The sequence below is a fragment of the Squalius cephalus genome (assembly GCF_949319135.1).
Source record: "Squalius cephalus genome assembly, chromosome: 1".
In the NCBI taxonomy this organism is placed as follows: Eukaryota; Metazoa; Chordata; class Actinopteri; order Cypriniformes; family Leuciscidae; genus Squalius; species Squalius cephalus.
The window spans coordinates 42013200-42026755 of NC_137122.1; the positions used below are offsets into that span (position 1 = coordinate 42013200).

A 13556-nucleotide genomic window follows, 5' to 3' on the forward strand; every position below is an offset into this window, starting at 1 on the left:
AACTGTTTTCAGAAGGTTTGTACACACACGGTCTGCTTTTAATGTAACACTAATGCAAGTCTAACCTCTAGTGAGCTGCAATATAACTTTAATCTACACTACAGTATCTCATCATATTATTAGTATGATCTATGCACTTGACTAAACTCCTCCTCGTCAAAACTCGGTAAATATCAACTACTCTCTGTTTAGCTTCCTGGTTAACCCAAAAAATGAAGGGAACGGTTAGAAAGAAAGTGGCTTTAGTTTGAGAGTGTTTCTTGAACGCATGGTCACGCCCACTTTAAGATATTTCTAGAAAAGAATAATCGCTTTCAATCGAGCCCAAACAAAAGCTCAAAAAGTCTCAAGTGGTCTGAATCCTTCACCAGACCACTTGGTTATTGCCTTTAGAGTAGAACTGTCTGAAAATAGTCTCACAATAGTTTTCCATTCGTGTAGAATTCCAGATTTATAATCTCTCCGACTGCATGTGGGGGATGATGAGGTATTTGATTGAAATTGCCCTGTTCCCCCTTGTTCGACCTTGATAGGGTGACATGCAGGGGTGGTCATGGATCAGGTCACATTTAGAAGTGACACTGTTCTGTCTGATGTGCACCTGCTGTTACCAAACGCTTGCCATCTCATGAAGAGACTCAACGGCGTAGGACAGCCAGGTAAGGAGAGCTGGGAGACATCTGTGCATCTTATTGTAGGAATTGTCATTTTTTACATACCACAATCTCCCAAATTTGATCTTCCTTGTCTGGGGGACCCCCATCCTAAGACTTAAAAGACAGCTAGGCCTATATATTTTATGATTTATAAAGACCAAATCAGCATAATATAATGATTTCTGAAGGATAATGTGGTGGGTCTTCCCAGCTATTTCATGCATGCTGTATTTAATATGCATACTGTGCACAGTACACATATATACCACATAGGTGAATGTGATTTCACCAAGTAGAACATCCTTGAGATAGCACATAGGCCAGTGTTTTTCAACTGCAGGGTCACAAACCAAAAATGAGTTGCAGGTCTGTGGTGAGTCTTCCTGGTATTTCATGCGTACTGTGCACAGTATTCACATTAAATACTGCATGTGTAGGTGTATGTATGTATGCTATTCTATTAGTATGCTATTCTGAGCCTAGCTATTTCCTTTACACCGTGTTTTGTTTTCTTGCTATTTCTTGCTTTTCTTTCGGCTTTTTTCCATCACTTGACACTTATTTTTGGCATGATTACAGATAACATAATTTCCCTGCTCTGTATTACATGTATGAGAGTTTATCTTAACCGACTGTAACCTTTTGTGTTAATAGCCTTGATCCCTGTCTATTTGGTTTCCATGTGTGCCTTAAGTATTTACGCACTGACTGTTAACCATTCCCTGTATACACAGGTTTACCTTTAGAAAGTTATTAGCCTATGAACTTAAGAATGACCAGCAGGCACTCAATTCCGACTTATAATAATCACACACACATAAAGTAGGATTTTCTTATGTGGCCAAACTGAATAAACACAGCAATTTGTTCCAGTGTTTTTGCTAAGTTAATGCCAGAGCTGTTATTTTTATTACTGTGCATTTACAGCATTACTGGGTGGCCTTTTCTGGGCCTTTAAACTCCAAATGTGAACATGAGCGCAGTTGCATAGGCTGAGATTCATTATCCTCACCAAAGCAGCTAGGCTTAAATGAAGCTGAAATTATACTGTATACGACCTATCACTATTCTTAGAAAACTAAAAAGAGCCTGATTTTTGAACAGCAGAGATGAGATGAGATGACTTTACAACGCTAGACTGGAGCTGACACTGTAAAACTGAGCTTTATGGTTCTGCTCTTGTATAATAAGATGCATGCTGTGCGAACTCCATCAGCCAGAAAGCTCCATTTTAAACGTTTGACACAAAAGTTCTGTGCCCATAATTTCTCTATCAGTCTCACTTTTAAACATAGTAGATTAGTAATTAAAAATAATCCAGACTGAGTTTTAAGATTCACTCTTTCCCATCCAAAGTTTCATTTTTAAACGCCACATTTTGTCATTGGTCCAAACCCTCTAGAACTAATTTCTAATATTTTTACACTAGACCTCTTTAATATGTCTGTGCTTTTGTTCTCATATCCCATTCAAATCTCTGTTTGTCTGTATTAGAGTACATTTGAATGCAGTATTCTTTGATTTAGTGTTGTTCAACTGCAGGGTTGCAGACTCAAAAATGAGTTGCAGGTCAGTTCTAATTGTGAACAGCAGGGAAAACAATGCTAAATGCATATAATAAAATGCAATAGTAATTTAATTATGCATTGCATACATTGCCATTCAAAAGTTTGGGATCAGCAAGTAATCTACTTAAAATAAATGCTATTCTTTTGAATTTTCTATTAATCAAAGAATTCTTAAAAAAATTATCACTGTTTTCACAAAAATATTAAGCAGGTGCAGCACAACTGTTTTTAACATTGATGGTAATAATAAATGTTTCTTGATCCCCAAATCATCATATTAGAATGATTTTTGAAGGATCCTGTGACACTGACAACTGGAGTAATGATGCTAAAAATTGCCATCAACTGAATAAATTACATTTTAAAATATATTAAAATAGAAAAGTTATTTTAAGTTACTAATATTTCAAAATATTGTTTTTACTGTATTTTACATCAAATAAGTACAGTTTTGGTGAGTACAAGAGACTTCTTTCAAAAACATCTTTCAAAAAAAGTCCAAACTTTTGAACAGTAGCATACAAACAAAATAAACCTTTAAATGTACAATAGTCAAAAAAATATTTAAAGGTCCCATGCCATGAAAATTTCATTTTATGAGGTTTTTTAACATTAATATGAGTTCCCCTAGCCTGCCTATGGTCCCCCAGTGGCTTGAAATTGTGATAGGTGTAAACCAAGCCCTGGGTATCCTGCTTCGCCTTTGAGAAAATTAAGGCTCAGACGGGCGAATCTGGAATCTTCCCCTTATGTCGTCATAAGGGGAAAGGTTACCTCCCCTTTCTCTGCTTTGCCCGCAAAGAGAATTTGGCCCGCCCATGAGAAAGAATTTAAGCCTCTGAAGAATTTCTGATGTGTAATTGTTCAAGTTCAGACAGATAATCTTTCTCTCAAAATCGTTCAATACTGTTTATGCATCAGTAAATCAAGCCAGTGACTAAAATATCTATTTCACATCGTTTCTCTTAGTAGGATGAAAATAATCTTACTTAAACAGTGATTAAAATATTTACAGAAAGCGATCGAAGAACAATCCCTTTCCAATCGCCCTTGAAGCTGTCATTCACACAGCGTGAGTTTATCTGGACACTTGTTACGAACAAAACACACCAAAACTCATTTTGACGCTGTTACACTGCACAACGAAGCTCTTACTGTATGAAAGCATTAGTGAGAGTGCAGCAATTGTGTTGCAATGATAAGATCTTCATTCACGCGATCAACAGACTGTCATCTGCTCAGTGCTCATCACTGCAACCTTTTATGTGATGGGAATAGATCTAAATACTTTAAAAACTTCTCACGATTCGTTAATCTCGATAGCTGTAATAGTAAAAACGTATAATAGCTGTAATAGTAAAAGTTTTCGAGAGAGTTCCACATGTAATGCTAGCTATTTCATATGCAAACATGTCAGCCAATCACAGCAGTGGGCGTTTACACTGAAGTCTCACACAGACACGCCCCTTCAAACTGAGCATTCAAATCAGAGGCTAAAACCAGGCTTGGAAAAATCCCTTTTATTTCAAAATTATGACCATTTTTGATCTAAAAAACATACTAACATTATAAGGGCACCCCAGGAAACATTATAAATAATAAAAAAATTCATGCCATGGCACCTTTAAAGGTCAAACTATGTTTGTTTGTTTTTTAAAATAATTATGTCAGTCTGGTTTCAAGAAATTTTTACTAACCTTATAAATGGACCTAATCAGATTTAAAAAAAATTATGTGTCTTTCAGTTGTGAATATAGAACTATGATTTATTATTGATTTCTTTTTTCTGATGTATGCCTCTTCGGTAAAGCATACAAACTAATCAGTTTAATCAAACCTTTTGTCTTTTTTGTCACTACTACAAAAAAAATCCATCTAAATGATGTAGAGACTCTTTTCTTAGAACTGGGTCGATCGATGGCCCAGTCAAATGGCACCAGACAGACTAATACATGGTTTTTACCACTGCAGAAAAGGCAGAAATCACATATCTGCTCAGTGCAAAAAGGCCTCTGTCATTCTGTCTGCCACAGCCAGAGTTCATTAGCTCACTATACTGTAGCTGACTTAAGATCTTTGCATCTGCTGTAGCTGAGGCTGGTGTGACTGTTCTAAGCTAGTTATGAGTTCACACCTTTTGTATATTAACTAAAAATGGATTTGCATTTGTATGTCTAGTCTTCACTTCAAAGTTTAGGATTCTGCGGGATTACAATGGGAAGGACTCAGGCTGTGATTCACCTGTCCATGAGAACTCTGATGCATCAAACGTTCCTCGGGATGAAGATGGGGACCTGGATGTGGTGAGAAGGCCCAGATACCCCACCTGTAACAGGGATGCAGTATGTCCAGTTATCCTCAGTCAATCTGCAGTGACGCTGACCGACCAGGATGAAGATTCTGAGGAGGAGGAGGAGGATGGTGACATCATTAAGATTGGTGAGGGTTACATTACAATCATTACATGAAACAATCTACATTGTTAAAAGCGCTATATAAATGAAGATGACTTGACTTGACTTGAGAGATTTATGTGGTTTAATGGATTGTTTTGTCATATTTTATGACACCTTGCATCTCTTTAAATGTGTTCTAACAGAGCATACTATGGCGACGTCTCTGGAGGATGTAGGGAAACAGGTGAGGAGAGCGACGAATGGGTAATTATGCAGTACGTCTACTCTACTGCACTGTTCAAAGTTGTTGTTTTTCTTTGCAGATCTGGCGTGGTGCTTTCCTTTTGGCTGATTTCATCCTGGCACAAGAAAGCATGTTCAAAGGCGCTACTGTCCTTGAGCTTGGAGCTGGAACGGGACTGACCAGCATTGTCATGGCAATGGTGGCTAAAACGGTGTACTGCACAGGTGGTGATGTAATTGAGTTGATTTAGTAGTTTAAATAAAAAAGTGCATTTTAGAACGAGCAAAAGTAGAGAATAATGGATCAGGGACTGTTCATGCTGATAATTCCCTTGCTAAAGGCTGTTTTATATATATATATATATATATATATATATATATATATATATATTAGGGCTGTCAAAAGATTAATCGCGATTAATCGCATCCAAAATAAAAGTTTGTTTACATAATATATTTGTGTGTACTGTGTACACACAAACCATACCTAGAGATTGGCATGGAGTAATTTCCATAAGATCATCTCTCAATGCAAATCAAACTAGCTATTAGGCTAACTGAAATAAAACCATGCCAATCTCCAGGTATGGTGAAGGCTATGTGATGATGTGGGGCTATTTTAATTCCAGAGGCCAAGGGAACTTTATCAGGATGCATAGTATCCTGGATCCATGAAGTAACTGGCCTTTAAAAATAAAAATCTGCCTGCCTCTATGGGAATTTAACATAGGGGTGTCCAAACTTATGCACCCTGTATTTTAAGGAAGAACATTTATTTATTTACGATACATTATTCATTCACAAAGAAAATTGGTGTCCTTAAAGGTTGGATTTTTCCTCATTTTTTAAATTAAGGCATTAAGTTCAATTTCCAAAAGATGATTTTTTATTCCTCTTTTTAGTCAACTTTAGCATGGGTGTCTAAACTTATGCATAGCACTGTATGTATATATACAGTGGGGGAAATAAGTATTGGACACGTCACCATTTTTCTCAGTAAATATATTTCCAAAGGTGTTATTGACATGAAATTTTCACCAGATGTTGATAACAACCCAAGGAATCAGTACATACAAAGAAACCAAAACAAATAAGGTCAGAAATTAAGTTATGTGTGATAATGTGAAATGACACAGGGAAAAAGTATTGAACACATGAAGAAAGGGAGGTGCAAAAAGGCATGGAAAGCCAAGACAACAGCTTAAAACTATTAGTAATTAAAAAGCAATCCAGCCCCCTGTCCGTGCAAATTAATAACAGCTGGTTCAGTCCCAACGGATGGCCTACAAAAAGGTCTCATTGCCAAGGTGTCACACAAGACACATCTCATGATGGGTAAAAGCGAAGAGCTTTCTCAAGACCTTCGCAACCTAATTGTTCCAACACATAATGATGGCATTGGTTATAGGCACCATTCTAAGCTTCTGAATGTTCCAGTGAGCACTGTTGGGGCCATAATACGGAAGTGGAAAGACAATCATTTCACCATAAATTTGCCTCGACCAGGTGCTCCTCGCAAGATTTCTGACAGAGGAGTGAAAAGAATAATCAGAAGAGTTGTCCAAGAGCCAACACCAAGGTGTATGGTGTTTTTAGGGTAATGTGCAGTGCCATTTCTCCTCCAAACATGGTGTGTATTATGGCATCCAAACAATTCAATTTTGCTCTCATGTGACCACACTAAATTCTCCCAGTATTTCCCTGGCTTTTCCAAAGGTTGTGCAGCAAACTTTAAACGAGCTTCAACATGCTTTTTTTCTTCAGTAATGGAGTCTTGCGTGGTGAGCTTGCATACAGGCCATGGAGGTGTTTTCTTTGAGAACACAGTACCTGCTATCTGCAGGTCTTTTTGAAGCTCTCCACAAGTGGTCCTTGGCTCTTGGACAACTCTTCTGATTATTCTTTTCACTCCTCTGTCAGAAATCTTGCGAGGAGCACCTGGTCGAGGTCGAAAACAAAAAATTTCATGTCAATAGCATCTTTGGAAATATATTTACTGAGAAAAATGGTGACGTGTTCAATACTTATTTCCCCCACTGTATATATATATATATATATATATATATATATATATATGTGTATATATATGTATATATATGTATATGTGTGTGTGTGTGTGTGTATATATATATATATATATATTATGTATGTATGTATGTATGTATGTGTGTGTGTGTGTATATACATACATACATGCATGCATGCATACATACATACATATATACAGTATATATGACACATTTAATAATGGCAGGGCTGACCAAAGTGCTGCACAAGCAAGTAAATTAGAGTAATAGCAATAAAATCAGATCATATCATCACAATCACAAATTTGTTGAATTTTCAAAAAAAAGAAAAGAAACATAGTAACAAGTAATACAATCAAACCCTACATTATTACCTCAGCAATGCTGAGACTCGTTAATCGAACTCATAAGCTAACATAAAAATATGCGTCTTAATCGAAGATTTAAAAACCTGTATAGAAGAGGAAGATCGTATGTACGAGGGCAAGCTATTCCATAACCCTATTTCATAAGCTGAAAAAATGCTGATTTAACAACTGAACTTATTTGTTTATCAAATTTGAGTGTTGAATCAAAAATTGCTCATAAATTTCTTGCTTGAGAATTTACTGTGTTGATTATAAGGATCTGACTTTTAGAAAGGATATTGTTACATTCAGATGGACCAAAAACTAACACTTTGGTTTTGGAGTCATTCAGTTGAAGAAGATGTTCCGCCATCTAGCTTTTGATATCGCTTAAACAGTCGAACAGTGTCTTAAGGGACATGTTCTTATCTGATTTTAATCGTCTGCATAACAATGATATGAAATCTGATGCTTAAGAAAAATATTGGTTAATGGAAGCAGATACAGCACACACCACATGTACAAGCTGCAGAAAAGGAGAAGTTTTCAGTAGCTACTGAAAAAAGTTCATCCTTTAAGAAAGGCCCGAAAACCAAATTAATGCTGATCCCCTATTTCCAACATACTGCTCAAGAAGTTTCAAACGATTTGAATGATCACTTTTGTTTAAGGCTGCACTAAGGTCCAAAAGAACCAGAACGTCATCCGAATCAATACTCAGTATCAGATCATTCAACACTTTCCAAAGAGCAAATTACTGTACAGTACTGTGCTCTAAAACCAGACTGAAACCTGTCTAATTTTCTCTCTAATAAAACCTTCTTCAGTACCTTAAAAAGAAAAGGAAGTTTTGAGATGGGACAATAATTTGTTCAAATTAGTAATGGGCAGAGATTAGGCTTTTTTTAAGGACTGGTTGTATCACTGCATGTTTAAAACAGGATGGAACACAGCCATTGATAAGCCATTTTAAAGAGCTTGGAAAGGCTTGGTGTAGACAATAAACGACAGCATTATCTTCAAAGATTGCAGAACAAATCACACACAGGCACGTTGTAGATTTTATTCCCAGATGTTATTCTCGACAGACTTTTGTGTCAAGTTTATATTAGAAGGGTATGGACAAAAGCTGCTCTTAGGTTTGTGACAACAAGACCTTTTTCATTTTCTGGAATATTTGATAGAGAGAAACATTGATTTAGAACTTCACTGTTGAATAGACTGGAGAAGCCAGTGGTTTAATTGCTTCGTGCGAATGATGTTACAGTATTCACTAACACATTCCCTCCTGTGAGATTTGTGCTGGACCTTTTCTAAGTCCTGTCTTTATTTGACTGCCGCTGTGCAGGGAATTACAAAAGATTATTGTGACTTGATAAAAATCTGGAAGGAGCTTTTAGGGCACCACTAGATTGTGATAAAAACTAATTTGATAAATATTCATATGTTGCAGAAAGAAATGTTCATGCAAATCAGGCATGAACTGGATTAAAAGGTTTCATAGTCCACAAACACATTGGGCACTAGGGATGCACTAATATAAAAAATAATGGATGATGCCAATTTGCTGATTATTTTTATGTCATGGCCAACAATCAATTAATGACCAATATCAAAATGCTGAAATATTTTGTCTCAAGAAATAAAAAATAAAACTCTTAAAGTGAAAAATAAAGTCAGTCATGTGTGAATCCGATGTGAATTTACATTATAACATAAATGTACAATATGAAAAATGTATATTCATTTTGAGATTTGCTTATAATTACATCTACATGTATATTAATATATGATGTATATTTTTTTCATTCAAATTTGTTTTAATGACCTTTAAGTGGGCGTTTGATGATGACAAAGGTAATCTACATGTAAAAATATGTGAAATGAGCATGCACAATAAAATATTCAATATAGGCTGATAAGATTTTAAAAAATCTCTCATATTGTCTGATGACTGATATGTAACTTGTATATTGTGCATCCCTGTTGGCCACTAAATAGAGATGTAAGTAATGTACATAACTCATTTACTCATGTCCACACACTGACTATTGGACTTTATTAAACCTTTTTATTTTGTCTCTCTTTAATTTTACACCAATAGTACGTGAATACATTAGCATATCGGTGTAATGTAACTAGCATTATACTGTATAATAAGACACTAATTTGTTTTCTCCTTTTTCAGTCTCATTTAGTATAATAGTCTCATTTTTCCTTTTAGTAGTCTTTTATACTGCGCCAATGTGTGGAATTAGTCACCGCTCATTTCAAAACATTTTAGCTTTGTGATTATCTTCAGAAGATAAATAGCTTGTTATGATGGATGAAGGTTTTTAGCTCACTGAATGAAAGCCTCTTTGTGTTTTGCAGATGTTGGTGAAGACCTTCTGAACATGTGTCAGAGAAATGTGACTTTGAACAAGCTGCACTTTGAACCCCAAGGTAAACATTAACACCATATCAGGATTTCAAGCAGCGTTCTCTCATTAACGACAGCTTGTCACGTTGATAATGTGTCATAAGGAAGGAGTACTTCCTCTGGCAGAGCGCCTGTGCCATGTGCTCCTCGGTTTTGTGCCTCTGTAATCGTCTAAACAAAACATGCCAGTTCTTTAGTTCTTTTGCCAGTTCAAATACAGATCGGTTTCATGCTGAAGCTAATTCATTCACATAATGTTCTGTCTTAAGTCTAAATGTCAACATCATCATATGTGTAAAGGATAGCGTCTGTCAGGTAAAACATGAGTTCATTGATGTAATCCAATTGGTCTGCCATGTTATTCAAACCATCACTCCTCGTATAGGTGGCTTCCATAAATAGTTCAAGTGTAATTTCATACATTTTTTTTTCTTTCCTTCATCTTGATTTCCCCTCTAAACATCCATCAGAGAGTGAAATAAAGGTGCGGCAGCTGGACTGGATGGCAGATGATTTCTGCACAGGTAAGAACTCAAGGAACATCAGGTGTGAGATGCTAATTGGTGTGGATCAGAGCCAGAACTGCGATCGTAACATGACCAGTTACGTCTATTAGAGCTGTGCAGTCTCCTCACCTTCTGTAGAATCCATTTCTAAGTGGGAAGTATAGTCTATCTATGGGCGTTTGACACAGTATAATTCACAGGGCTTTCTAACACTCATAATACCAGTGATGCTGACCTGTGAAATAGGACTTCTGAAAGTCAACATGTGGTTGTCATCTCATTTCACCTCATATTTCAACTCTCCCCAGATGCCGATTTGGAGTTCTGCTGGACTGACGCAGAAGTAGCAGACTTGCATGATAATACCACGGTTTTGATCGCAGCAGATGGTACATTTGCAAGGAGTGCTTTTCATAATTAACAATGAATTCATTACCTTAATACAAACTGGAGAGAGTATTAACATAATGATAGGTGCTCTCAGTGAGCATGATAAAAGCCTGATTGATGGTCATTTGTTATTTGTTAAGAATGTTTTGTTCTTCCCCTTCAGTGTGCTATGATGACGATCTTACAGACGCTCTGTTCAGAATACTATATAGACTTTCCAGCAACATGCGGCACCCCAGCACATCCTACATCTCCATAGAAAAGAGGTTAGAATGGCCTGTTGCCAAGACATCACTTGTAGCTCATTTTTTTCCCCATTCACATTCATCATTGTAACTGCCAGCAGTAATAAATTAAATTTAAATAAAATAATGAATACATAATTATTATTATACATTAGGTAAATCATTTAGCTATTATATATTTAGCTTAAAGTATGTTACTTTTAAATAAAATAATGAATACATAATAAAATAAATAGAACAATTAGTATACTTTAGGAAAATCATCTATTTTAGTGAAATATTTGATATTGATTATTTAGTCAGTTTACACGGTCATCCAATGAAGAAAGATGATTTTGGGCTGCAGATTGGTGTAGTTATGGCATTTATCAGCAGTGGCTAACAGGGCCATGCTAACCAAGAAAAACCTAGATCTCTTGTTCTATTTTGAATGGTTTGTGTATTTCCGCAGATTGAACTTCACTCTTCGACACATGGACGTGGCTTGTGAAGCTTATGATCACTTCCGTCACTGCCTAGACCAGTTACAGCAGATGACAGATGGAAAGATGAATTTCACGGTTGAGCCTGTGAAGATCTCCTTTTCACAGTTCTTTCAGTATGAAAGGGTGGACCAGCTGGTGAGAGGCGCTTGTCTGTATTTATAATTATAAATAATTCAATTGTTTGTTTGTTTTTAAATATGTATCATATACAGTAGTATCAATCAATCATTTTATCTATAAAGCACAGTAAAAACAATGGTGGTTGACCATTTGGGCCATTAGAGGGAGCTGTTCATGCTTGTAGTAAATTGTGTTCTGATTAACAGTGTCAAAATGTATTTCATTAAGGATTCTATCCTCTGCTCCTCTGCAGGAACTTTGGAAGGTGACCGCAGAAAGACTTTAATATGTAATACCACCACGGGTTTTTAAGTTTCCTTTTAACACCATGTTTGCAGAATGAATCTGTCTTTGTAATTCCTGTTTTCCTTATAAATTGAAATTCAAAGTATTTGGTTTGATAATTTGCTCTTAAATTTGGTCATTAAAAACTACAATTATAAAGGAATGCCATTTCAGACGAGAATGTTGGTGCTTATGCATGTTATACTGTGACCAGCTTTCATTTTTAGAGTTGGTTTGGGGCAAGTTTTTTCAAAGGATCATTGGGAGAGTTTATGGAAATTCTATTGACATGTTTTATGAAATGTTGAAAACAAACACGAATGTATTGTCATTGAGGTAATATGATATTACTACCTATGCCAAAAATGTGTTTCAGCAAATATAGATTTTAAGATACTGAAGAGCATCATGCAAATCTATTATTTATTAATTTTATGACCTAAACTGTAGATATTTGTAGATCTTTGCATTTGCATCCAATACATAAAAAAAAAAAAAAATGCATCATATGTTGGTGTGTGTGTGTCTACACACAAGCGCGCGTTTAAAGTCGTTTCATGCAAATATACAGCAACACAGAGGTAAAGTGCCAGAGTGTTGTTGTTCCTTCTTTGAACACTAGAGGTTACAGGAGTTAAGAAATGACTCGTAAAGCAGATGATTACGAATTCATGTCAATCTGTCAGGTCTGACCAGTTCTTCTTGTTTTGGCTAATTGTTCATGGAGCCATTCGATTTATAAATCAGCATGGTATTGTTGTTTGTTTATGGTGTTTCAATGCACAGTTGAAAGGTAGAGAGAGCCTGAATTAGCACTTGAAATGTATTTAAATGTATTGCTACCTTTAAAGTTTCCTTTTAAATCTTAATCTTAATGGTCATATTCTATAGTTTTTGTAATGATGTGTGGACTCTGAATGTAGCATTTGCATTGGATACAATATGGGAAATGTGTATTTTTGACTAAACGCTAATGTATCTTTCATGGAATTGGTGTTTTTGAGCAGATCTTCTAATTGAATGAATCGTTCATTTTGATGGACCCATTTCGCTGACTCCTGAGACTGACCATTGGACGAACCAATAGCACTAGAGTGCGGGCTGTTAAAACGCATTTGATTGGTTGTACCTACTGAACGAAAACGCCCCCATTCGAGTCTAAACGAATCATAAATAACAAAATGAACGAAAGAAGTGGGATATGATTCGTTCAGGTTTTTTTTTCTTATATTTAATAAATGTCTTTAAATGATCTGTTTGTCTGTCTGTCTATCTATTGATTAATTAGACTAAAGCAGGGGTTTTCAGAGTGGTAAAAGGGTCACGGCTGCAGCTAAATTTACTTTTAAGTAAATTTATAATATAAATTTGTAATAGGTTACAGATTACTTGTTACTCTATTTAAAATTGAATAAGTAGTGTAACTATTTCAATTACTTCATTAAAGTAATGTAACTGATTACATTTGACTACTTTTCTCTACTGTCAGACTTTCAAAATCCTTCATCACGTAAATTAAGATTATTTAAAGCACAGCCACCACAAAATCTGAATTTCCAGAAAATAAATTCATCAAACTTTTGATTAAGATATATTGGTGGGTCTTGAGATTATACTGCTCCTGGAATGGAAAAGTTTGGGAACCCCTGAATTAGAGAGTTTTAAGGTAGCCTATGCCTTTTCTTCCGCTGCTTTTAAACTTTTATGTTTTTATGTATTTTTTATGTATTTGCAAGTTCTTTAGTAAGGAATCGGTTGAACGAATGATTCAGTAACTCTCATAACGCCACCTACTGGCATACAGAACACTGAATTAAATCAGTGAACGAATCTTTTGGTGAACCGCGTCCGTGATTCAAAAGATTC

At 35.8% G+C, this 13556-nt stretch overlaps 1 protein-coding gene across 2 annotated transcripts; it reads left to right on the plus strand.

The window, feature by feature from the left end:
• Positions 1 to 21: 21 nt before the first annotated feature.
• On the plus strand, positions 22 to 12941 carry mettl22 (methyltransferase 22, Kin17 lysine). 2 transcript variants are annotated; one of them, XM_079868989.1, is made up of 11 exons: positions 22 to 166; positions 534 to 659; positions 4403 to 4663; positions 4824 to 4864; positions 4944 to 5088; positions 9611 to 9682; positions 10130 to 10183; positions 10474 to 10554; positions 10719 to 10821; positions 11252 to 11420; positions 11659 to 12941. In XM_079868989.1, exons 2-11 carry the CDS (start codon positions 554 to 556, stop codon positions 11689 to 11691), a joined length of 1065 nt encoding a protein of 354 aa, XP_079725115.1. In that variant the 5' UTR covers positions 22 to 166; positions 534 to 553; the 3' UTR covers positions 11692 to 12941. The 2 variants fall into 2 exon arrangements, with proteins under 2 accessions (XP_079725115.1, XP_079725116.1); XM_079868990.1 differs by lacking the exon at positions 10130 to 10183 and having other exon boundaries at positions 22 to 659.
• The last annotated feature ends 615 nt before the right edge of the window (positions 12942 to 13556 follow it).